This window comes from Elaeis guineensis, chromosome 1 (genome assembly GCF_000442705.2).
Source record: "Elaeis guineensis isolate ETL-2024a chromosome 1, EG11, whole genome shotgun sequence".
NCBI lineage: Eukaryota > Viridiplantae > Streptophyta > Magnoliopsida > Arecales > Arecaceae > Elaeis > Elaeis guineensis.
This window is the reverse complement of record NC_025993.2, coordinates 87,566,699-87,594,206: the sequence shown is the minus strand read 5'-3', so window position 1 is coordinate 87,594,206 and position 27,508 is coordinate 87,566,699. Positions and strand designations below refer to the sequence as shown.

Genomic DNA, 27,508 nt, shown 5'->3' with positions numbered 1-27,508 from the left:
ATAGCTCCGTATCATTGAATAAAATATGTAAGAATAATCTATTTAAAAATTAAAAGAGTATATCAAAATATATCCCTCCATACCGGTTTGGGATTCAAGTGGGAGGGAGGGAGTATCTACGGGGTCAAAATTCAACCTAGCCATCTGATGGAGTACTGACTAAGGGTGTCTATAGCTCCATATCATCGAATAAAATATATAAAAATAATTCATTCGAGAATCAACGTAGTATATCAACATATATCCCTCCATAAAGGTTTAAGCTGAAGGCGCATCAATTACTTTAGTTTTACAATTTCAATTAATTTAATTCAAAAGTTATTAATAATATCTTATTATTCTTCATTACAAGATGTTGGAACATTCGGCTCTCATCTACCTACTACTATAGAAGACGTATAGGAGCAAGAGGAGGAGGATCTTCATTGATTTTTTTTAGTTTTGATGTAATGTATTTGATATTTGAGCAGTGTTATTTATATAATTTAATTTTGAGGTAATATATAATATTAATTTTTTATTTATGATGATGATAGTTAATTGTTAGTTGTTATAATGTCCATAAATATATGTTGCTTATTAATTTAATTATAATAGATTTTAGTAAATCTAATTACTTGTTAATTAAATTATCATAGGTTTTAATATGAATTTCTTTTAAAAAAATACTATTAGTGATGGCTGTTGCGACGGCAAAGCACTAAAGGAACTATTAGGGATAGCTTATTAGAGACAGAGGGAAGCATCACTATTATTTTTTAAAAAATTTTAATTTAAATATATTATAAGCAATGGAATATTGTCGCTAATTATGTACCTTTATCGTCAAACTTTTTTCAATGCCTTTTTAGTGACAGCGCTGCACTGCTAATACCATTAGCGATGGCATTTCTCTTATTAGCAACGGTATTGAGCCATCACAAAGAATCAATTTTTTTATAGTGTTCGAAAAAAACCACATCTCTACTTCTTACTATCTTCTTATTCTTTAGATCCTATAGTTGATAGCCAAACTCGTCATGTGCATATCACAAGAGAATGCATTGCTTGGTATTGATATCAAGCTTGATTTTCTCATCCTTGGGTACACGAACAAAAATCCTACAATCAAACATCCTTAAGTACTTATAGGAGATAACTTTTTCCATCCATAATCTTTCGGGCACATCGCCATCCAAGAGAGCTGAGGGAGATAAATTAATCAAGTCAATGACGGTCCTCATTGCCTCCTTCCAAAAGAGCTTTGACAACTTGACATAAGAAAGCATACATCGAAACCCCTCTATGATTGTCCAGTTCATCCTCTGCACTACACTATGATGCTCTACCATCTTGGACATGATTTTCTCATGTTGAATGCCACAACTTCTATAGTATGCATCAAATAGCCCCAAAAATTCACCTCTGTTATCAGAAAGGATGCACTTGAGAGACCTCCCCATTTTATTTTTAACCTTGGCATGAAACTCCTTGAATGCATCTAAGACTTGATCTTTGCTCTCCAAAGCATAGGCTCAAACTTTCCTAAAAATGATCATCTATAAAAGTAACAAAGTAGAGAGTAGAGAGCCCCACCAAGTGTCATTATAGCTAGTCATAGGACCACAAACATTAAAATGAACTAGATCCAAAATATGCTTTCCTTTAAATGAAGTATTTATAAGAAATGAAGCTCTATATTGTTTTCTGGCAAGAAAACATATATAAGGATTTTGATACATAACTCTCAAGTGGGGTAGCAACTTCTTCTTTGATGTGACTAAGCCACTTGTATCATATCTTGTTTGACAAATCTTCTTCACTTGTATTCACCTTGCCTTTACATAATCCATTCTATAGAGTGTGTAACTTTCTTTCTCTCTCGCCAAAATAAGAGAGTCTTTGATAAGCTTCCATTGACTTTTACCAAAGTTGCGGTGGTAGACTTCTTCATTAAGCTTTTCAATGGATACCAAATTTAACCAAAGATCTGGAGCATGCCTTACATCTTGGAGTACCAACTTATAACCTAGATTGGTCTCCACATGAACATCTCCCACCCCACTATTTTTTATGTGCTATTATTTCTCATTCTAACTATACCAAAGTCATTGGGCTTGTATGTTGTGAAGAAATCGTTCCATGGGGTAGCATGATAAGAACCATCCATGTCAATCATCCAACTTGAGTCTTGACATATGAGATTAAGGCATGTATCTTTGTATAAAGAGAGTACAATCATATCACCTTCAATAATGTTGGTGGAGTTCCTAACTTTAGACTTTTTTTTTTATCCATCTCTTTCTTTTGTTCTCTCTTGAGGTAGCGCGCTCTTTCTTCACATGTCCTAGTTTATGACAATGAGAACAAGTGAGCTTCTTCCTTGACTTTGGTTTGCTTTAGGACCTCTCATGACCTTGACGACTTTGACTTTTCTTCTCTCTCCTAATTCTGCATAACAAGAGCTAGCTATTTTCTTCTCATAGAGGCTCTCTAGGTTCTTCCATAGAGAGCATGCAGAATTCTCATTAGAGACAGTAGAAAATTGAGTTATGTAGCCATTGTTGTATGAAACCCGTGGCCTTTTAGTCAAGCTTCTTCCATTCTTCTTGACTTATATTCTCGGGTTTTGTTGAATCACTTTACAAAGGAGCATTCAAATCTTCACAAAATGAGAGATTTTTTATCCTCGACTTCCAAATTATCCAATTATTTACATTTAAGCTAATCATATGCCTAGTGCTTGCATCCATATTTACGCTATATCAAGAATCAATCTAGCTCTGATACCACTTTCTTAGAAAAAGATGACCACTAAAATTATAGAAGCAATATCCTTTTTCCCTGTATGTATAAATAATAGGATAAATCCTAGAAAAATCAAGCAGATAATTCAACAAACACAAGAGATGTTAGTTTTATATATATATATATATATATAGAAAATCCTTTCAATGCAAAAGGAAAAAACCACAAGGCCACCACAAGCCCTCTTTCAAATATTCTACTATCAACAATTTGAAGATTATAATTTATTTATTCTTCTCTAAACAAATTAAAGGATCATCACATCAAGAGCCAACACTCTTGGTTTGTACAATAACACATCACTAGAGAGATAATGGATAACAATAAATGGTGGAAAGATCTTACTAATGATCTTCTTAATGCATTTTGAAAATCTTTGGAGATCCGTTGATTCCTTTCAAGAAATCTTTGGAGATTACTTGAATCGATGTCGGAGTTGTGGATGAACTTTACAAATCCAATAACAAAATCACTAAAAAAAGTTACCTTTTTCGAGGATCCTTTTCTCTCGCTAAAAGCCAATATCCATCATAAAAAGTTATTGTTGACAGTATATTATCGTCAAAGGTCATCACAAATACCTCTCTCATAAAAAGTTTTATTAGTGATGGGCCATCAATGTTGCTCATTTCCAACCATTTATAGTCCTCAAAAATGGATTAACTATTGTCATTAATGCATTAGCAAATAAGGAAAATGGATAAGGATTTTGTGTGTGACTATAAGATAGTTATCACTAATGAGATGAACCACTATCTGTAAAGAATTAGTGAATAAGGAAAGATTTAAAAATTTTTATAAATAATCGATCAAAATAAAATATTTTTATTACAAATTAGGCAATATGCCATCTTTATTTATATTCCTTCTGATTAGATTTGATTAGAGATCTTATGAATCCAAGATATATATAAACCACTATAAACGATCAAAATTAAGACCTATTGGATATTTGCCTACTTCCTAACCACTATAACAATATTAACTTCTAGTATGAAGTTGTAATTTATTATTCTTCTTTAAAACTTTTCGTATTATAAAATATTTTTATTTCAAATATATTATGATCTATTTTATTTTTTATTATTATTTTTTTAACAATTTAATCACCTTCTTTTTTCTAAAGTCGGTTTTTTTACAAAAATAATGTTAATTTTAAAAGTATTTACAAAAATAATGTTTCATGTAAACTATTTATGAAAATGCTATCCATCAGAAAGTCGTCCTATGATAGGATGATTTTATTTACCACGTGGCCATGGAGAAACCAAGGTGGGAAGGGGAGGGATGCCAGCTTAATAGCTGCACTATGATAGGATGACTTATAGAGCCGCCTTATGATAGGGCGACTCTCTCCTATCTCTTCTGAACCCTCCCTCCCCTCTCTCCCTCACTGATTCTCGATCTCCGCCACCTCCCCTCTCTCCATCACTTATAGAGTCACCCTATCATAAGGTGATTTATAGAGCCACCCTACGATAGGATGATTCATGCCATCTATTCTCCATCTGATGGTGAGAGTGGTGAGTCAGTATGAAAAATCATCCTATCATAGGATGATTTTATTTTGAGCAGCATTTCGGTAAATAATTTTGATAGAATATTATTTTGATAATTTTTTTTAAAAATTAACATTAAATTGATAAAAAATCCTCTAAAGTCCTTTAAAAGTAGATAATTTATGACTTCTTGTATTTACGCTATAATTATTAAGTAATAGTATTTAATATAGAATATTTTTAATTTTTTATACTATATATTTAATTTAAGTTAGATTGAGATGATCTAAATTCTTAGTTAAATCGATCTCTATGAAGTTTTTTAGTAATTATATCTTAAATTATTATCTAATTTTCGTATGTTGCTTCCAATATTGATAGTTTATTTTGTAGTAAAAATTATTTTTCTCTAATTATTAAACTATCTTAACTCATATAACTTATTCATTAAATAGATCGGATCAAATCAAGTTAAAAATAAATATTTGATCGATCAAAAAAATTTTAGTTAAATATGAACAATATTATACTAACCAAAAATATATATTATTTGTGAGAAAATCTTAGTGTAGTCTATAATATACTGAGATTTTAACAATTAACAACGATGACTAACTTTGGCCCTTTAAAATAGGATACTTTTAGAATAAATTTAATATTTTTAATGACATTTAGTTATAAATAATATACTTATTATGAGAATGTGGATTCATTCGTCACCAGTATATTAGTCTAAAATTGATGCAAGTATTTTTTTTCAAAAAAATAATATTTGTGATAACAAGATCCAGTATTTATGATGGTATTTCAAAGTAGTCACAAATATATTAAGATTTTAACAATTAATAATGATGATTGAGTTTTGCCATCATAAATAAATTTTTTTGTGAGGGTGTTAGTACTCCCTCACTATATTTTGCTCACAAATAAATATATTATTTATGAGAAAATTTTAATGTAGTTGGTAGTATATTGAGATTTTAATGATTAACAATGACGGCTAACTTTGGCTCTCTTAAATAAGATACTTTCAAGATAAATTTTATATTTTTAGTGACGCCTGGTTACAAATGATATACTTTTTATGAGGGTGTGGATTCATCTGTCATTAGTATATTGCTATAAAATTGGTGCTAATACTTTCCTCCAAAAAAATAATATTTATGATGAAAAAATCTAGTATTTATGACGGCATTTCAAGGCAGTCACTAATATATTAAGATCTTGACAACTAATAATGACGACTGAGTTTTGTCATCATGAATAAAGCTTTTTGTAAGGGTGTTAGTGCTTCCTCACTATATTTTGATCACAAATGAATATATTTTTTGTAATGCATCTAGATTTCTTCTTTCTCCTCTTGTTTCAAACCCTAGCCTAGATCTCTTGAAGAGAACTCCTTTTTTCTTCTACTAGCAGGACACTGTAGAGAAAGTAGGCATCTTTTTTTATTTATTTATTTTTTTTATTTTCCATCGAAGGATTCATCTTCCACTTGGGTAATTTGAGATATCATATCGATGGATTTCCATAAAAAGACTAATTATTTCGATATACTATAAGAATGAATCCTACTTATAAGGAGGGATACCCAGCATTATTTATAGCTCAATAGAACTATCGAACAAAGGAGGATTACTTAGCAAACTTAAAGAAAATAATAGAACTTTTGAGCTACACTCTGACTCTTATATTCTGACTTTTTGGAGTGTACACGTATTAGAACGATGTGATTGTCTGCTTATATAAAAATTAATAATAATAATAATAATAATAATAATAATAATAATAATAATAATAATAGAACTTTTCTTAATTAATTAAAGAATAAATCATTGCAGTTTGTATTTACATAGTGATCAATACATATGTAATTACGAAGATAAGAAATCAAACAAAACAAGAAAGCAAATAAAAAACCGACACATCAACTATATTGTTCCCGTCAACTGGAATTATCCGTGGGCGTTTGGGATCTGCAGAGAGGGCAGAGGCTGCTCCTCTCCAGCCACTGGACGATGCATCGGCTGTGGAAGGCGTGGGAGCAGGGCATCTTACTCACCTCCGCCTGAGCATCAAACTCCATCAAGCATATCGCACACTCCTCCTCTCGAACACCGTTTCCTCGACCATATGGCAAACGCTGCAGCCCCTCAATGAAAGACCTGCTCCCTGGCACACCACGAAATCCTCCATGCCCGCCATCAACACCCTCGTAAAGATAATAAGTATACACATCCCCAGCCATCTCCTCGTCATCCTCCGAAGGATTCTCGAGCATGCACTCAGTCATGAGTTCCATGTCCTGATTCGATCCACGAGGTTGGAGTAGCAGGCCGATGTGGACGACCAGCTCGATCGCCGATCCATCCATCATCTGCGCTGCGACTTGGGAGGAGAAGCGGTGGAGCAGGTCGTTGCAGAGCCGCCAGATTGTGTCGTGGATGCCGTCGATACGGGGTAGCACGTAGGAGACGATTCTTGGGATGGCCCTGCGTAACGGGACGTGGCCAAGATGGAAGCGATGGATCGTTGCCGGGACGACGGTGAGCGTGTGGGTCAAACAGTCGAAGTCGCCTGAGTGAATCCGGACGGCAACCTGCGATTGGACTTCTGGAGCAAGCACTACATTGGCTTCCAAGTGGACGACCGTATTGCCCAGAATGTGGCTCTCAGACATCGCCATGGCTAGGTTGCTCTTCTTGATCTCTCTATTCTGTCTCCTTCACTCCTGTTCGCCGTCGAGCTTCGGAACAGCCAGGAAGGAAGGAACTATATATAATGCGATACGGTTTAACCAACGGTCCAATTTCCTGATTCGAGTCCAAGTGGTATTCGGAGGATACGAGGAAGAATCTTGGTTCCCAATCCGATCCTGGGCGGGATCGATAGATCAACAATATCTGGCAGGCCAACAGTCCAATTTGGACCGATTTGAGCGATAAGTTTAGTGATGTCTCCGCATCAGGATCGCTTTGTCGCAAGATAGGAGGTGACACTGTTGGTATGAGCGGAGAATTCTCAAACAAGTGTACCTCTTCCTCCCTCCTTATTTTTTCCTTTTTTTTTCTTTTTTGTTTTTTTTGAGAAAAGTTGGGCATGACGTGTACTAAAGTCTTCCTTCAAATCCTACGCTAAAGACGGGGGCAGCAGGGCAGGACATCATTGTGCTGAGACTGCGAGTCTGCTGATATATTATTAAGAGGGTGAGTTGGAAAGAAAATAAGAAAATAAAATTAAAAAAGTAAAAACAAAAAAGCAAAAAAAAAAAAAAAAACTTGGAGAGAACAAGGGAAGCAACCTGCCTATCTTTGTAGTATTAAATTCTAGTCCAAAGCAATCCAAGTTCAACAATAGTGGTATGATTTGTATCCGCTATGTTGGAGCAACGCGCACCGGATTGGATCGATCTGGGCTTGTGATCTAATATCTAATTTCTTTGAGACAATTCACCAAACACATTGCAGGTATAAATAAATAAAGACAAAGAACCAAGGTTTACGTGGTTCGGCACAAAAAGCCTACATCCACGGGGAGGAGGAGCAATTCCACTATAAATCCGTCCCGAAAAATAGGTACAATATATAAGGTATAAAATACCTTTTTCCGAATCCTACAAGAAGGCAACAATATATCGAATAGAAGGCAACCAAGATCCAATAGGATCAACCAATCTCAGCCTCGGCAATAAATCAAGATAAAAAAAACAATACCTGAGATGAAGATACCTTCCTCAACTCTCGGCAAAAAATCAAGATGATACCTCCTTACCAGCTGTAGCAGCACAAGGTGTCCGTGAAACCGAGAAAGAAGAAGACAGGTAGATCACCACCCGAAGGCCAACAGAAAGAAGCCAGAAAGCAACCTGCACACGAGGCACAGCCGAGAGATCGGCCAGAGAACAGAACCCGCGCACAAGGCACAGCCGAGAGATCGGCCAGAGAACAGGCCAGCACCGAAGAACAAGCAAGAGAGATCGGCCAGAGAACAGAACACGCGCACAAGAGATGACACAGGCCAGAGAACAGAACCCGCGCACAAGAGGCACAGGTGAGAGGTCGACTCACAAGTGAGAGGTCGACCCGAGAACAAAGCCTGCGCACACGAGAAAGCAAGGAAAAATCCCGCACAAGAAGCCATAGAAATTTCTCCACCCGCTCTTACCTCTGTTCACCAAGAAAGGATGCCAGTGGCCTCTTTATAAAGGAAGAAAACCTTCTCAAAAATAGAGTTTGAGCCGATGTAGTATTCCCAACTGTCACGGGAGAAGAATATGGAAATATGATTTGGAGCCAAAAATAACAATCCTCCTCCTTGCGACAAATATTGTACCTTTTATATATCAGATGGAAAAATTTATAACCTCCTCCTCACCACAAGCCCCGCAGGGCATTACCAAATATTTATTCCAATCAAGTTCAGGAAATTCCTGAACTTAATTGCAGGGATTGGTTTAGTGAACATGTCAGCTGGATTATGGGCAGTGTATATTTTCTGAAGTCTGACATCACCTTTCTCTATTAGGTCTCTGATGAATTGATATCTGACATCTACATGTTTTGTTCGTTCATGATACATCTGGTCTCTGGCAAGGTGCAAAACACTCTGACTGTCACAATGAATGTCTAAACAATCCTGTTTGAGACCCAAATCCTGTACTAACCCTTTTAACCAAATAGCTTCCTTTGCTGCCTCTGTCAATGCCATATATTCTGCTTCAGTGGTAGATAAAGCAACTGTAGACTGCAAAGTAGCCTTCCAACTGACTGCATATCCAGAAAAAGTAAACACATATCCTGTCAAAGATCTTCTCCTGTCCAAGTCACAAGCATAATCTGAATCACAAAATCCTGTAACTATGCAATTACTCTGTGTAGAAAATATCAATCCCAATTTAGAAGTGCCTTTCAGATATCTAAGTATCCATTTCACAGCTGACCAGTGAGCCTTTCCAGGTTTATCCATATATCTGCTCACTACGCTTACTGCCTGTGAAATATCAGGTCGAGTGCAGACCATCGCGTACATGATGCTGCCAACTGCGCTCGCATATGGCACTCTAGACATATATCTCTCCTCATCCTCAGTCTGAGGAGAGTCTCTGGCAGAAAGTCTAAAATGACTGGCAAAGGGGGTAGTGACAGGCTTGACTGAAGACATACCAAATCTGTCCAAGACTTTTTCAATATAACTATGCTGAGTAAGGAAGAGTCTACCTGACTGTCTGTCACGAATAATCTCCATCCCAAGTATTTTCTTTGCCGGTCCAAGGTCCTTCATATCAAATGCAGTACTGAGCTCGGCTTTCAGTTTCTGGATGATTGTCATGTCTTTGGCTGCAATTAGCATATCATCCACATATAATAACAAATAACAAAAGGACCCATCTGAAAGCTACTGGTGATACACACAACTGTCATATGGAGATCTACTGTATCCATGGTCGACCATAAATCTGTCAAATTTGCGGTACCACTGTCTTGGAGACTGCTTGAGACCATATAATGATCTCTTGAGTAAACATACATGATCTTCTTTATTTGGAACCTCAAAACTAGGTGGTTGTTGCATATAGATTTGTTCCTCTAAATCACCATGAAGAAAGGCTGTCTTAACATCTAGTTGTTCCAGCTCCAGATTTTGAGAAACAACAAAAGCAAGTAACACACGGATAGATGAGTGTTTGACTACAGGAGAAAATACCTCCTTGTAATCAATACCCTCTCGTTGACTATATTCCTTTGCTACCAACCTGGCCTTATATCTAAAATCTTGAGAAGTGGCTCCTTCTTTTCTTTTGAAAATCCATTTGCAGCCAATTGCCTTTTCACCTTTTGGTAATTTGATTAACTCCCAAGTCTGATTCTTTTCTAGAGACTGAAGTTCTTCAACCATAGCCATGGTCCATTCATCAGCTCGTGAACTACTAATGGCCTTCTGAAATGTGGTCGACTCATCACCAATGGTGTCTGCAACACTCAGAGCATAATAGACTAACTCAGCACAAGCAGAATCCTCAAAACCATACCTTTGAGGTACTCTGATCTGACGCTTTGGTCTGCGAGTGGCAATTCTCTCAATCTGATCCTGATCTTGTAGTGTCACCTCCTCCTGAGTCTGAATCTGTGCATCTGTCTGTTGTTGTTGTGATTTAACAGTCTGATTAATGTCTACAACCTTCCTATCCTGCTGACCCCGATCCTGATCACTTTGAGAAGAATTAGGCTGTAGCTGCCTTGAATTAATGGCTATCTCATGGAATGTCACATCTCTGCTGACTAAAAATCCTTGAGATCCAGGTTCTGTGCACCATAATCTGTAGCCCTTTACCCCATATGCATATCCAATAAATATGCACTTTTTAGCCCAAGGGTTCAACTTCCCATCTTTTACATATGCATAAGCTGGGCACCCAAAGATTCTAAGTTTTGAATAGTCTGCAGGTCTTCTTGTCCACATCTCTTCGGGAGTCTTCATGCTTAATGCTGATGCTGGAGATCGGTTTATAATATAGCAGGCTGTGTGAGCGGCCTCTGTCCAAAAATCTTTACTTAATCCTGAACTAGATAGCATAGATCTGACTCTCTCTAACAGTGTCCGGTTCATGCGTTCTGCCACACCATTCTGTTGAGGTGTACTTACTGTTGTTCTATGTCTGAGAATGCCTTCTGTCTTGCAAAAGTCATCAAATTCTGTAGAACAAAATTCTAAACCATTATCAGTCCGAAAAGTTTTCACCTTTCTTTCAGTTTGCCTCTCGACCATAGACTTCCACCATTTGAATGTTTCAAATACATCACTCTTATTTTTAATGGTGTATATCCAGACTTTTCGGGAGTAATCATCAATAAAAGTGAGTATATATCTTGATCCACCTTTGGATATAATTGGAGCAGGTCCCCATAGGTCAGAATGAATATAGTCTAATATACCAGTTGTCCTGTGCACGCCTGTTGTGAAGCTGACTCTGTGTTGTTTTCCAAATATGCAGTGCTCATAGAATCCAAGTGCACCAATCTTCTGACCTCTCAGCAGACCACGTCTGCTCAGCTCCTGTAGACCTCTGTCTGAAATGTGTCCTAGTCTCTGGTGCCATAAGTGTGTCAACTGCTCAAGAGAGGATTGTACTGTTGATGCCTGACCAACAACAGTACTGCCATCCAGGTAATAAAGGGTTCCACTTAATTTACCTTTTAATAAAGTTAATACCCCTTTATTGATAGTAATAGATCCTCTACCCCATCTGCCTTCATATCCCGCTCTGTCAAAGGCATGTATTGAGAGAAGGTTCTTTTTTAATTTAGGAACATATCTAACATCATCCAATATCATCATGGTATTTGAATTTGATTTAATTTGAATTGTTCCAATACCTTCTATATTACAGATACCATCATCTCCAAGAAGAACAGTACCACCTTCACAAGATCTAAAGGAAGAGAACCATTCCTTGTGAGGTGTCATGTGGAAAGATGCTCCAGAGTCCACTATCCAAGTGTCAGTATGACTAATACTGCAGGTAGCTGTGAATACTGCATCATCTGATATACTGCTATGACTTCCTGAAGAAACTGCAATTGATGCTGTATCAGAGATTGTTCCTTTATTTTTTTGTTCCTTTTCCCTTTTAGATTGTAGAAGTCCACACTCAGATTTTCAGTGACCTGGCTTTTTGCAGTAGTGACAAATACCTGGTCTTTTAGGCCTAGACTTTGATCTATTTTTGGACTTACTCCTACCTTGTCCACTCTTTTTCTGTTCATCTCTACCTCTAACAACAAGACCTTGAGCTGAAGTCTGAGCCTGATGCTGAAGCTGTACTTTTAATCTAAGTTCATTGGATAACAAAGTAGCTTCTACTTCTTCAAGACTTATTGTTTCTCTTCCATAAAGTATGGTAGTGGTAATATGCTCAAATGACTTGGGCAAAGAGTAAATTAGAATCAAAGCCTTATCTTCTTCATCTACATCGACACCAACATTTACTAAATCTAGCAGGAGCTTATTATACTCATCCAAGTGATCTTTAAGTGAAGTTCCTTCTGTCATACGAAATGTGTGTAATTTTCCCCTCAAATATAATCTATTGGTCAGAAATTTTGCCATGTATAAACTGTCTAGTTTTTCCCATACACTTTGGGTTGTGTCTAGTTCCACAACATTACGAAGGACTTTATCACTCAAACCTGAAAACAAGGTTCCTAGGGCTCTCTCGTTAATCTCTTCTTTAACAGTTTCATTATCTCCCGGAATTGAATCTATACCCTTAAGGGCTTTTGCAACACCTTCTTTAACTAACAGATATTTCATCCTTACCTTCCATAGTGAGAAATCTCCCGTGCCATCAAAGACGGCCACTTCATGCCTGACGGTGGTGGAGTGAGAGACAGATACCGGATCATTAGCCATTGAGAAACTTGGTTTCTTGTCACCAGCCATCCAAGAGCTCTGATACCAATTGTTGGAGCAACGCGCACCAAATTGGATCGATCTGGGCTTGTGATCTAATATCTAATTTCTTTGAGACAATTCACCAAACACATTGCAGGCATAAATAAATAAAGATAAAGAACCAAGATTTACGTGGTTCGGCACAAAAGGCCTACATCCACGGGGAGGAGGAGCAATTCCACTATAAATCCGTCCCGAAAAATAGGTACAATATATAAGGTATAAAATACCTTTTTTCGAATCCCACAAGAAGGCAACAATATATCGAATAGAAGGCAACCAAGATCCAATAGGATCAACCAATCTCAGCCTCGGCAATAAATCAAGATAAAAAAAACAATACCTGAGATGAAGATACCTTCCTCAACTCTCGGCAAAAAATCAAGATGATACCTCCTTACCAGCTGTAGCAGCACAAGGTGTCCGTGAAACCGAGAAAGAAGAAGACAGGTAGATCACCACCCGAAGGCCAACAGAAAGAAGCCAAAAAGCAACCTGCACACGAGGCACAGCCAAGAGATCGGTCAGAGAACAGAACCCGCGCACAAGGCACAGCCGAGAGATCGGCCAGAGAACAGGCCAGCACCGAAGAACAAGCAAGAGAGATCGGCCAGAGAACAGAACACGCGCACAAGAGATGACACAGGCCAGAGAACAGAACCCACGCACAAGAGGCACAGGTGAGAGGTCGACCCGAGAACAAAGCCTGCGCACACGAGAAAGCAAGGAAAAATCCCGCACAAGAAGCCCTAGAAATTTCTCCGCCCGCTCTTACCTCTGTTCACCAAGAAAGGATGCCAGTGGCCTCTTTATAAAGGAAGAAAACCTTCTCAAAAATAGAGTTTGAGCCGATGTAGTATTCCTAACTGTCACGGGAGAAGAATATGGAAATATGATTTGGAGCCAAAAATAACACGCTATATTCCATAATGATCTAAAACCTTATGCGAGTTAGATCTCAATCATGATTTCTAACTACTCATAAATGAGTTGGAGGAAGCATATTTTATTAATCTATGCCACAAGAAACTACAACCATCGGATGTGTGAAATTGGTTTACGACCTCTATCTTGGTTCCTGCTGCAGTTGGTGGATTTAAGCCATCCATTCAAAGAGTAGTACTTTCTTTTTTTTCTTTCTTTCTTTCTTTCTTGTTTTTTATTTTTTTAGATGAATACATCCCACTTAAGGGAAAAAAACAATCATACATCTTCTAGAAGTTGGAGTTTGTAGACCAATTTATATAATTAAAAAGATATAATTCTAATGACAAGGTGAAATCACAACCACCCAAGTTTGGCAAATGCATGCACACATCATCACCATCCATAGATACAGAAACATTTGAAGCTTGATGCTTATCTCTAAGCAACATTTCTCCTCATATCCGTGTGAAGCTTAATGCTTATATTATGGCGTGCTATTTTATTAAAAAAGCAAAAAGGAAAGAAAACTTTAAATGATCACAGAGAATTATTAACCAAGTAAAATTAGACCAATTTGTCCATGACTAAAATTTAGTTGCTTTAAACATCAACCTGAAGATCATATCCAGTTAATTAGAATGGCACACTTTAATTTCAATGAAGCATTGTTTAATTGAGATTTTAGAGGAAACCGGTTAGAAAACAAGGTGAGCTAAAATTTTCATCAAAAATTTAGCCTTCTGTTTCATCAAAAATTTAGTGACTACATTAGGCTTAACTAAAAATTGGGTGACTACACCAGGCTTCACTAAGGATGCGATATATAGAAGATGTGAAAGAATGCAAATCCACTCAAGAAAAATGTATGGCCACCCAACTTGCATCTTTAGCATAAAAGTTTTTTCAGATAGAAGAGGGGAGTGATGGAAGTTTTCTCATTACTCACTGAGCTTTATTGAAAATGAGAGAATTTTCAAGGGCTTACATACAATAGAAAAGTACAGAAGAATATAAAAAACAAAAGGACCTGTAAAACAAATGTTAAGAACTATTTTGAGCAGAGAATAAATAAAGATCAAAAGGAGACTTGGTAGAACATCCTTTATCTAGGATTAAGTCATCACTAAGAAAAATGTTGATTAAAATCATCCTCCATCATCACCTCCCAAAGGGACATAAAACAAAAAGAGCATCCCAAGAGAAGAGTAAGAGGTGCCAAACAAGAGACTCAGAGGTAGTATCAGTTCTTAAGAAATCATATCTTAAGCAAGCTTTTACAGCCTTCAATGACCAGCAAAAGCCTTTCTCCATCAACATCTCTTCCGAGGATTAAAAGCAAGTGAGAGGGCAATAGCAATAAGCCAGTTACAGAGCTAGCAAGGAAGGAACAACCAACAAAGTCATGGAGGACCAATGCTTGGGCATGGTTATGAACAGCGGCAGTATGGTTGGGAGTTCCAATACGATGGGAGTGGGTGGGAGGATGACATGGCAGCTGTTTTGTTCATGCAAGCAAGCCTCCCTGCTAATATATTTTTTTCTTCACATTTTGTTCAATGCTGTTTCTATATGTATACCCAATGTATTACAACTTTTTTTGTTAACTCTTTTTTCCTCTCTCTTGTAATTTTTTTCGTACCTTCAATAAAGGCCGGGTGGCTATTCCTGCCTCCCTTCCATTCAAAAAATAAAAATAAGAATTACAACACATATGTCACACGAGCATGCTGCGGTTTTCTGGGACTCTTCTCCACTCTGCTTCTGATAATTTAATTTCTGATACCGGACCACCACCACGCCTTGGATATTCCTTGTTGTAACACTTTTTGTCCATTGCTTTTCCTTCGAGTTTCTTGCTTGCGAACAACTTACAGTCCATTCTCCCTTGGCTGAAGGTTTGGGAGATTTGACAGAGCGAAGGCTTTCTTGCCTGGCAACGATGCAAGGTTGTTTGAGATCTGATGGCGACGTGTCGACCATACTGAAGTTGGTGCCTGTGCCCTATGGGGTGGGATCCTCTTACTTTCTTGTGATCTCTGGCCCTGGGACGACGTGGTTTCTTATCTGAAATGCCAGAAACTTGTTCTCCGACCAGAGTTTATAGCCGATTGAGTGCGATGGGTTGTTCCCCAGACAGAGGGATATCAATGGCAATTCGTAAGGTGAGTGGTTTGCTGATGGTTATGGTTTCGGATGGGATATGGATGGCTCGTCGGGTTCTGATGGGAGGGGGGTTAGGTCGGCGAAAGGTCCGAGTTCTCGTGGTCGGAATTCTCCTGGTTGGAGCTCTCATGTCACTGGTGGTGACAGCCTCACCATTAGTTTTTGGTTTTTTGTTTTTTTTTTTTTTTGCTTGTTTTTTGTTTTTTTTTTTTGATGGAAATGAGTTAGGGAAGGCCTAACTCAATTTATATAATTAGCAAATATGTAAATATGTAAGTTACAGTGATAGGATATAGGGGTGAGAAAGGTTTACAGGTTTGTAGTATCAGGTTTACAGGCTCCAGGTGAAAGTTGCTGAATGTTCAGCAGTTGTGGGACATCTGTTACAGGTTTTGGTATAGCTAGGTTTATGGGAGTTTGGTAATTCTCTGTGTGAGGGCTGATGACTGTGTATCAGCTGAAATTAAAGAGTTTGATGATAGACTGCCGCACTGCAACGACCTGATTGTTTCCTGCCAACTGAGCTCGATCTGTCCAGTTTAAGTATAATCTGGCTATTTGCTTTGCAAGAGGGTTTGGTTATAGAGCGTGGAAATTAAAACATCTTCTATTTCTTTCTTTCCATAGGCTCCAGAATCCGGCAGCCAGTAAAATGTCCAGCCCTGCGATTACGCTTTGTCTATTTTTTTGCAATCTCCATGTGTCCCAAAGAGTTTCAAGGGAAGATGGTAAATCTTGTGGGTCGAAATCTTGGAGACCCAAATCACCATTGAGAAGGGGCATGGAAGCAGTAGGTGGTCCGTCGTCTCGGATGCTGCATCGCATAGGGAGCAGTTATCAGTTCCCTTCCAACCTCGTTTGAGTATTTTCCCCTGATGGGCTACGTACAGGAAAAACTTGACTCGCTCGGGTACTCTAATGATCCACACCACTGTGCTGAAATACGGTCTTACCCCTCCGTCGATGAGAAATCTATAATAGAGCCTCAGCGGGAATTTTCCTTTGGGGAACCACCTTGGTTCCACCGAGTCCGGCAGACTTGTAAGTTGTATTTTTGACAATTCTTCCCACAGCATTTGAAGATCGTGTAATGCCATTGAGGTTGTTGACTGCCTAACGGTCTAACCTCACCACTAGATTGTTGACTGCCTAACGAGATTATGTCTGCACAAATGGCAAAGGGTTGTCGTTGTGGAGTTGATGGGTGGTGGTAGGGTATAGCAATGGGAGGAGATGGAACACTGATGGAGAAAGAAAGGGGTTTCTCTCTGGAACACCAGGAGATTCTTACTCTAGATCAGGTCATCCCTCTGCTCAGTGCAACGAGTACAACTTACAAGAACACACCTATGCTAACCACTAATAAGGGTTCGGGTATAAACTGTACAAGCGCGTCTACAAAGATGTAGAAGGTTCCATGGTACATCGTTGCTTCTAGAGAAGAAGAATCCGCTGTAAATTGTGGTATTACAATGCTTGCACTGTAGATAAGAAGGGCTCTCTACCATCTAAGCAGGACATCTTCAAGATCGAGGGTAAACCATACGCTATGAGAGACTTTTACCAAGGAGGTGTAAACCCCATCCTTGATATTAATCAGCGTTTCATGCTTTCCATCCTGCCACGACCTTGACCCAAAATTTAAATTAAAATAATATTTTAAGGGCGTGAGCAGTCGCCGCATACTTACAGAGAACCTTCTCTATAAATATGCAAGGCATTCAATCTGACAAAACTTCAATATAACATGAAAGATAACATACTTATTGCACAGGCAGCAGTATAATAGAACAACTAACTTTTTATTTCATGGATCAATTTAAATCTTCAAGTTTTACTGAATTTACATTAGACTAATACCACCATCAATATATACTTATTACCCTAAGAACTAACCACTTTTTGCAGACTGGCCTCACCTTCTATATACAAGCCCCAAAATGCCAAGGTCTGATCCTCAAAAATGATTTCTGAATCTGAAAAACACAGATGGAAATTTATAAACTTCATGGCTCAGTAAGTAACCAAGACAAAATCAAAGAAATCAAACTGCTAGAGACAAATAGGTACTTGATATAAGAATTAGAATATCAGCAATACCATATATATAGTTAGGATCAAACTTACAGCTCCACAATATGGATATAACCATACAAACCAAAACTCCTGTATAAAGTAAAAGAATTCTAGAATTCACGTAAAAATCAGATAATTTCCTTCAAAATCGAAATACCGATAATTCTACAAATCATAGAGATCTCATATATAAACTAAGGTATTTTACAATCCATATAAAACCAGATAATTACTTCCAAGTTTTCGATATTATCTTATGATAGTATTTTTCTAAAGCATTATAATAACTCATCAGTCTAAACCACTACGGCCACATATAATCCCTGTGACAGGACCCAGAGTACCACATTTAATCGCTGCAGAGTAGGTCTAGAGTACCGCATTTAATCCTTACGAAGTAGGTCCAAAGTGCCAAATTCCGAAACAATCCACATCAATTGCTAACATACAACCCCCGTGTGGTAAGGTCCAGAACGTAGGTAGACTGAGAGCTCAATATACATACACAAACTCAAATCAAATAATCATTATTATAACATATATAAGTTGCAACATATATAATTCCAAATCAATAATCAGTACATGAAATTCATAAAGATGACTAATCATCAAACTTTTGATAATCTTAATGCAACATGATTTTCCAAATTAATATATTCATATTTGCTAACATAAATTCAATAAATTCATGCCAGGTGTTTTCAAATTCTATCAATTAGAAGCCTATCTAATAAATCTGTATATATTGGTATGCAAATCATCATGAGCATTCGAAACTTGAAATACTGATAATTTTACAATTCATGCTTGGATCAATATAATTAATATAGCCATCAAATGTCATAATTTTCAAAGTATGTGGTAGCAATTAAATCAATGAACATTGTCAAGTAATAGTCATTTATCACTTTATGCAATTACCTTGATTAAGTAAAGGTTACTTACCTGGCAGAAATCCTCAATCAAGTTACCTAAAACTTTACCGATACTCTTTGGAATCTAATAATCCAAACATATATATAATCTTATCACATTATTCCCTTGAAACAACCTATAAAACTCCATAAAAGTTCTAAACCCTGAATTTCTGGTTTACTGTTTTTCCTGCACAACAGCCCAATCCGGATTTATTTATCCCATCATTTAATATTCAAAAATTTCCAAACTTTGCAAGTTGGTTGAGCAATCAGTTGACAAGTCTCGGTAAAATTTTCAGCTTCAAATACTTAACCATTAATTAATTAAAAATCCTGAATTATCATAGGCAGATTCAATGCACCCCAAAATCAGCAATAATTTTCCCTGGACATTCATCCATTATTCCCCAAACCATATAGCAATTACATCCAGATTTAAATCAGATTAAAGACTAAGAGATGTTAGAGTTTACTTACAATAATAGGAGAGATAGAACCTCAGGCCAGCACCCTTTTTTTTTCTTCTTCTTGTTCTTCTTCTTTTCCTCTTTTTCTTTTCTTTCTCTATTTTCCCCTCACTGTTTCCCACTCCACACAGACAGAAGAGAGAGAGGGAAAGAGAGGGAACATGGGAGATTCACACACACAAACACTCACACACACAGACACACACATAGGGCAACGGGAAGAGGGAAGAGAGCAAGAGAGAGGAAAAAAGAGAGAGAAAAAGAGAGATGGGAGAGGGAAAAAGAGAGGGACCGGGGAGGGGAAAAACCTAGAAGAAAGAGGGAGAGATGGAGAGAGTGAGCGTGAGAGAGCAGAACAGAGAGAGAGAGAGCGGGAGGTTGAGAAGTTTTTGGTTCCACCAAATAGGGAGGGGAGGGATTTTTTTCCTTCCTCTTCCATGGTGGCAAGCGTGCGGCTTCCTCTGCCAATGGCCATGGGTCCGCAACATGCGGACCCTTGCGTGGCACAGACCCTAGGCCAGGCCCGGCTGGATCTCACAATCTTCCCTTCTTAAATAAATTTTGTCCTCAAAATTTGCACACTGAAGTTCAAAATGATCCAAATATATCATATCTCCTTTAGTTTCATAGCCCTCAAGAATGATCGCATCATAAAATTTACATTTAGCTAATATGTTTCACTATTGGTGGATGACTGCAATTGCTAATCATTTTCCTTTCTTATATCCATCCAACATTATTTTAACCTAGAAACTACCTCAAATATGCAATGTCCAATAAGGATATATGCCCATGTGTCAAAACTTTTAAATTACCATCATAGCTTTAAGCATTCTTCAAACATAAATCATCATCTAGCATATAACTTTCATTGCTAAATTCATACTACTAATTGCAAGCTCTATCGATAATTTCCATCATCATTATTACCGATAATTGCAAGCATTCTTCAAACATAATTCTTACTAATAAGAATACTTCTAAAATCTATAATCTTTAAGTTTATTATAGTCCTTAGGAATTTTCAAATACCCTTACAGATAGTTGGCTTCCAATTGTTTCTAAGTACATACATGTTTCATACTAGGTATTATGCAAAGGATTATATAAACTATAAAATTTAACTTAAACTTAGTATGTCCATTCTAATCTATTCCAAACCTTAACTTTCTTCCTAAGTTCATTAAGAATATTTGATCAACTGACAATTTCTTGAATCCTTGAATATTGCCTTAAATCCTTTTTCAAAACATACCGAGATGTTTAACTCATTTTGAAAAATTACAATTATCTAATGCAGAAATGCTCACTACTACATCCTCTATTACATAATAGAAAATAATTAAGATTATATATTTAGATAAATACGGTATAACTTATCCGATGCAATAATAAATCATACCTTTCTTTACTCTTCCTCTACTTTAATTTTCTCCAGATGATGATTCTATATATGGAGGGAGCCCTTGTCTCAACCTATTTACCTGATGCTGAAGAGCAAAACATCCATCAAATGCCTTTGATTTATCTCTTTCAGTCTCTCATAGTCCCATCTCATTTGCTAAAATTCCACTGTTACAGCATAGTACTTAGTGCTTACTCTTTGAAAAGAATATTTATAATACTCTCGATCTGAAAAGTTAACATCTCGCACTTTAAAGTGGTATTGGCATTTTAGAGAATTAAAAGCATAAATTGCTGCTTACTCAGATTTTACTTGTTCTACCTCAGGAGAACCCACAGTTCTTGTTACTTCATGGGGTGGGTCTCTCCTATTCACAGTTACCTCCACAAAAGATTTAACATGTCATCCCTCTACCATCTCAACTCCATAGACCAGATCAGGGAGTCCCAAATTTCTTGTCACTTCCGCCAAAATGACCTTTGGGGATATATCGGTGATCTACATTATCTGCAATTAACATTTCATATATTAAAAAAATAGCACTAATCACATATCTTATTCATCAAAGAATTATCACCCACATAAATAATAGACTCTGATCATAAGAAACTTCCCAATGTTGCAATCCTTACTATTATACTGTCAATATTCATAAAATCATTGATACCATCTTCAATTTATTGCTAAAACATCATCAAAATTTATTTCAAAATTTCAAATAGATCGAAAGATATGATCAATAACTATTTAGAATAACAAAGACAAATTTTTATATCTCATCATCCTATAATTACCCTACTCATACTCAGCACATGCCTTAACTCTAATACCTTCCTATATCCTAAATCTAGCTCTAATATCACTTTAACTATCATGACCCTAACCCAAAATTTAAATTAAAATAATATTCTGAAGATGTGAGCAGCCGCCGCATACTTACAGAGTACCCTCCCTATAGGCATGCAAGGTATTCAACCTAGCAAAACTTCAACACAATATGAAAGATAACATACTCATTCCACAGGTAGCAGTATAGCAGAACAACTAACTTTTATTTCACAAATTAGTTTACATCTTCAAGTTTTATAGAATTTACATCAGACTAGTATAACCATCAATATACACTTACTATCCCAAGAACTAACCACCTTTTGCAAACCGGCCTCACTTTCTATATACAAATCCTAAAATGCCAAGGTCTGATCTCCAAAAATAATTTTTGAATCTGAAAATCACATATGAAAGTTTATGAGCTTCACGGCTCAATAGGCAACCAAGACATAATCAAAGAAATCAAATTACTGGAGACAAATAGGTATTTGATATAAGAATTAGAATATCAGCATATCATATATATAGTTAGGGTCAAACTAACAACTCCACAATATAGATATAACCATACAAACCAAAACTCATGTATAAAGTAAAAGTATTCCAAAATTCACATAAAGATCTGATAATTACCTTCAAACTCGAATACCGATAATTTTACAAATCACCGAGATCTCATATATAAACTAAGGTATTTCACAATCCACATAAAACCAGATAATTACTTCCAAATTTTCAATAATATCATATGATAGTATTTTTCAAAAGCATTATAATAACTCATCAGTCTAAACCACCATGGCCACATATAATCCTCATGACAGGGCCAGAGTACTATATTTAACCCTTGTGGAGTAGGTCCAGAGTACCATATTTAACCCCTGTGGAGTAGGTCCAAAGTGCCAAGTTAAGAAACAATCCATATCAATTACCAACATAAAACCCCCACGTGGCAGGGTCTAGAATGTAGGTAGACTGGGAGTTCAATATACATATACAAACGCAAATCAAACAATCATTATTATAACATATATAAGTTGCAACATATATAAAATTTCGAAACAATAATCAGTACATGAAATTCATTAAGATGACTAATCATCAAACTTTCAATAATCTAAATGCAACATGGTTTTCCAAATTAATATATTCATCTTTGCTAACATAAATTCTATAAATTCATGCCAAGTGTTTTCAAATTCTATCAATTAGAAGCCGATCTAATAAATCTGTACATATTGGTTTGCAAATCATCATGAGCATTCGAAACTTGAAATACTGATAGTTTTACAATTCATGCTTGGATCAGTATAATTAATATAGCCAGCAAATCTCATAATTTTTAAAGTATGTGGTAGCAATTAAATCAATGAACATCGTCAAGTAATAGTCATTTATCACTTTATGCAATTACCTTGATTAAGTAAAGGTTACTTACCTGGCAAAAATCCTCAATCAAGTTATCTAAAACTTTACCGATACTCCTTGGAACCGAATAATCCAAACATATATATATAATCTGAAATCAATATCACATTATTTCCTTGAAACAACCTATAAAACTCCATAAAAATTCTAAACCCTGAATTTCTGGTTTCCTGTTTTTCCCCGCCAACAGCCCCAATCTGATCATTTAATATTCAAAAATTTCCAAACTTTGCAAATTGGTTGAGCAACCAGTTGACTAGTCTCGGTTAAATTTGCCTATTCAAATACTTAACCATTAATTAATTAAAAATCCCGAATTATCATAGGCAGATTCAATGCACCCCAAAATCAGCAATTATTTTCCCTTAATATTCATCCATTATTCCCCAAACCATATAGCAATTACATCCAGATTTAAATCATATTAAAGACTAAGAGAGGTTAGGGTTTACTTACAATGATGGGAGAGACAGAACCTCAGGTCAGCACCCTATTTTTTTTTCCCTTCTTCTTCTTCTTTTCCTCTTTTCCTTTTCTTTCTCTGTTTTCCCTTTACTGTTTCCCACTCCACACCCACAGAAGAGAGAGAGGTAAAGAGAGGGAACGCGGGAGATTCACACACACAGACACTCACCCACACAGACACTCACACACAAGGCAACGGGAAGAGGGAAGAGAGAAAGAGAGAGAAAGAAAGAGAGAGAAAAAGAGAGACGGGAGAGGGAAAAAGAGAGACGGGCTGGGGACGGGAAAAACCTGGAAGAAAGAAGGAGAGATGGAGAGAGTGAGCGCGGGAGAGAGAGAGAGAGAGAGAGAGAGCGGGAGGTTGAGAGGTTTTTGGTTCCACCGAGCAGGGAGGGGAGGGATTTTTTTTTTTTTTTCCCCTCTTACGCAGTGGCGAGCGCGCGGCTTCCTCCGCGAACGGCCATAGCGGACCCCCGCGTGGCCCAGACCCCGGGCCGGGCCGGATCTCACGCTTCCTCTATGATCGCTCCAATTCTAGCGACGGCAAACACATCAGCACCTTTGAATAATTCTTTGTGCACCACCAGCGGACCCCCCGCGTGGCACAGACCCCGGGCCGGATCTCACACTTCCTCTATGATCGCTCCAATTCTAGCGACGGCAAATACATCAGCACCTTTGAATAATTCTTTGTGCACCGTGGGCGGTGCACAAGCGATGCAGCTCCACACGCACCACCCACGGTGATTCGCATGAGCTCAAGGTGTGGCATCTAAAATATATATATATATATATATATATATATATATATATATATATATATATATTTGGATCTGTGCATGAGCGAATCATCGCACACAGCCGCAGTCGGTTGTCTATAACAATTGTGGTTCGATTAACCATTGCTCGATCCGATGCATCTTGAACAATTCATTCAGATTCAGTAGCAAACGCACTAGTTGCCGCATCTAGTAACAAACTTTTGGGATCCCTCACTATCGCACGTGCAATCGCAATGCACTGTTTCTACCCACCAAATAACTACATAGCTGATAGCTAGCTCTTCGACTAACATGTCATAAACCTTCAATTTACTTTGCACTATTAAGAGAACCAGGCAAAGTCATCAAACCTAGCCGATCGGCCTAGAAACCCGATGATCCGGCCATAGGATCGGGCCGATTGCCTAATTGAATCGGATGCACTTAAAATCCGATGAAATTCGAGCGAACCGACCGGTTGGATAGCAAACCATCGGACCCAATAAAATTCGATCGAGGCAAAATCTGGTTTCATTCATCTCCCATCCCGATCGTCCCTTCGGCTTCGCCTTCGAGTCTTCGACTTCCCGATCCCAGGCTCCCAGCTTCCTTCCTCGATGACCAAGTCGGCAGCGGTGGCAGTGAACGAAGAGTGTGGACAGGCCGACGAGGATGAGAATCGAGTAAACGGCAGTGGCCGGGACTGGGGACGAGTCGATGAGGACGATCGGAGCTTCGGTGAGTAACAGCGGCGTAATCCTCTTTTTTTCTTTCAAATCTCCGATGAATAGATGCAAGATCGGCCCCTCCACCTCCTTCTCCTCCATCCGCAACCTCCACTTCCTCCTTCTCTGCTCGACCCACTCCGCCTCCTTCTCTATCGATCGATACCTCCCTCTGCCTCCTCCTCCTCTGCTCGGCCCCCTCCCCCCTCCGTCTTTTCCTCCTCTGCCATCCGGGACATCTTTCCTCTGCCTCCTCCTCCGCTCAACCCCCTCCGCCTCCTTCTCTCTGTTCGGGACCTCCCCTCTGCCTCCTTCTCCGCTCGGCCCCCTCTCCCCTCCGCCTCCTCCTCCTCTGCCATCCGAGACATCTTCCCTCCGTCTCCTCCTCCTCTACTCGACCCCCTCTGCTTCCTTCTCCTTGTCCGGGACATTCTCTCTCCGCCTCCTCCTCCACTTAGCTCCCTCCCCCCTCCACCTCCTCTGCCTCCGTATGGATCCCCTCCCTCTACCTCCTCCCCTCCACTCAGCCCCCTCCCCCCTCTGCCTCCTCTTCCATCTATAGTGGGATTGGGAGTTGGAAACCATGGACGACATAGGGAAAAAAAAATTTAATGACTACTCACGGTGAAGCAGAGGACTGCTGCTCGTGATCTGTGAGTCTGTGATCGTGTGTCCCACTCGTGGGATCATGAAATTTTTTTTGATAGAAGTAAGAGAAATTATTGATGATTTAATGCTATTATTTTATCTTTTATTTATAAATTATAGCTCAATTTAATTTTTTATAGATTATTAAAATGACCTCTGTTGAGGGGAGTATGCCATCCATGGGTGATACAAGTAATACTCCATCTTCTAGAGTTAGAGGTAAAAATGATCCTCTATGGAATCATCATAGAGAAGCTCCAGAACTTAATGGTAATACCAAAAAGATGAAGTTGGCATGTTTGTATTATGGAAAGGCATTTGCTGGTGGTGGGATCAATCGCTTCAAACAATATCTTGCATAAGTAAAAGGAGAAGTAGAACCATGCCGCAAGGTGCCGACAGATATTTGCCATCAAATAATATAAAATATAAAAGCTATTAGTGAGAAGAAGAAAAAAGCAAAGACAATGGATGAAGATTGCAATTCCTTTAGTGCAAGGCATAAGGAACATGAGGAACAAGTATATTATAGGCAATTGGGTGAAGATGATGACATACAATAAATTCCTCACTCATCAAACAAGTCTATAAATAATGCAAAAAGAAAAAATATAGAAGGTGGAAAAAAAAATAATTAGAAAAATTTAAAAATTATTTCATGCCAAGAATAACTCCTGGTGCTCAACCAACTATAAAAAATTTATTGTAAAACAAAAAAGCAGTTGAAAGATGTGATCTTGTAATGGCAAAATGGATGATAGATGCATATGTGCCATTTAATGCTGTCAACTCTAAGTATTATCAGTGCATGATAGATGCCATAGCTAGTATAGGGCCTGGTTACAAAGCTCCAAATTTTTATTCTGTTCGTGGTTATTTGTTAACCAAGAATATTGATGAGGTGAAAAGTTATATTGAAAGCTTTCGTGCCACATGGAAGAAAACATGATGCACAATCATGGTTGATGGATGGACATATCAGTGTAAGAGAACTTTGATTAATTTTTTAGTTTATTATCCTAGAGGGACCGTATTTTTGAAGAGCGTGGATGGCTTCAAATACCTCAAAGACAGCTAAAATGTTATACAAGTTGTTCAAAAAAATTGTTATATCCGTTGGTTCTAAAAATGTGGTTCATGTAGTGACTGATAATGCTGTAAATTATGTTGCTACTGGTGAAAAATTGGAACAAAAATTTTCTACTCTTTTTTGGTCACCTTGTACTGCTCATTGTCTTAATCTCATTATGCAAGACATTAGTAAGTTAGTTTCAGTTAAGAACATAGTAGCCCATGCTGCAGGTATCACAAAATACATTTATAATCATTGCTATCTTTTGTATTTGATGAAAAAATTTACTAGTGGAAAGGAGATAATTCATTCGGCACCCACACATTTTGCCACCAATTTTATTGCTTTACAAAGTATTTTGGGCCCCAAAGATGCATTAAGAGCAATAGTGACTTCTAGAGAGTAGACAACTTCAGCTTATGCTAAGGATAGTAAAGGAAAAAAACTTGTCGATGATGTTCTCAATTCTCTTTTTTTGTGCAACCATTGTTAAACTAACGGAGCCTTTAATTCCAGTTTTGAGGATTGTTGACAGTGATGATAAACCTTCAATGGGCTACTTGTATCATGCTATGCATCAAGCTAGAGATGAAATTATCAAAAGATTTAGAAAGAGAAAGGCTGTAGTTGAACCTTATTTGAGGATAATTAATTCTCGATGGGAGTTGCAATTGCATCAAAATCTTCATGCAGCTCGATTTTGGTTGAATCTTTATTTTCAATATGACTCAAAACTTATGGATAAACATCGATCCTCGTAGTATTTCTGGACTCTTAGATGTAATAGAGAGGTATTCATTTGGTAATCCAACTTTGCAGGGTAACTTAACTAATGAGATGAGGTTATTTAGAAATGCAGAGGCTGACTTTGGACGCTCATCTGCTA

At 37.6% G+C, this 27,508-nt stretch overlaps 1 protein-coding gene and 1 long non-coding RNA gene across 2 annotated transcripts; both read right to left on the bottom strand.

The window, feature by feature from the left end:
- Nucleotides 1–6,231: 6,231 nt before the first annotated feature.
- LOC105035149 (uncharacterized) lies at nucleotides 6,232–7,188 on the bottom strand. Its single transcript, XM_010910588.2, has one exon. It carries the CDS (start codon nucleotides 6,970–6,972, stop codon nucleotides 6,232–6,234), a length of 741 nt encoding a protein of 246 aa, XP_010908890.2. The 5' UTR covers nucleotides 6,973–7,188.
- Nucleotides 7,189–17,610: 10,422 nt separating this feature from the next.
- LOC140857167 (uncharacterized) lies at nucleotides 17,611–23,931 on the bottom strand. Its single transcript, XR_012140679.1, has 3 exons — nucleotides 23,408–23,931; nucleotides 20,690–21,199; nucleotides 17,611–17,803 (listed from the first exon to the last, which is right to left on the bottom strand). It is a non-coding gene; the product is annotated as an uncharacterized lncRNA (long non-coding RNA).
- Between the last annotated feature and the right edge of the window lie 3,577 nt (nucleotides 23,932–27,508).

What these genes read in the sequence shown, in the direction of transcription:
- LOC105035149 (XM_010910588.2), bottom strand. Translation starts at nt 6,972, where the DNA reads ATGGCGATGTCTGAGAGCCACATTCTGGGCAATACGGTCGTCCACTTG.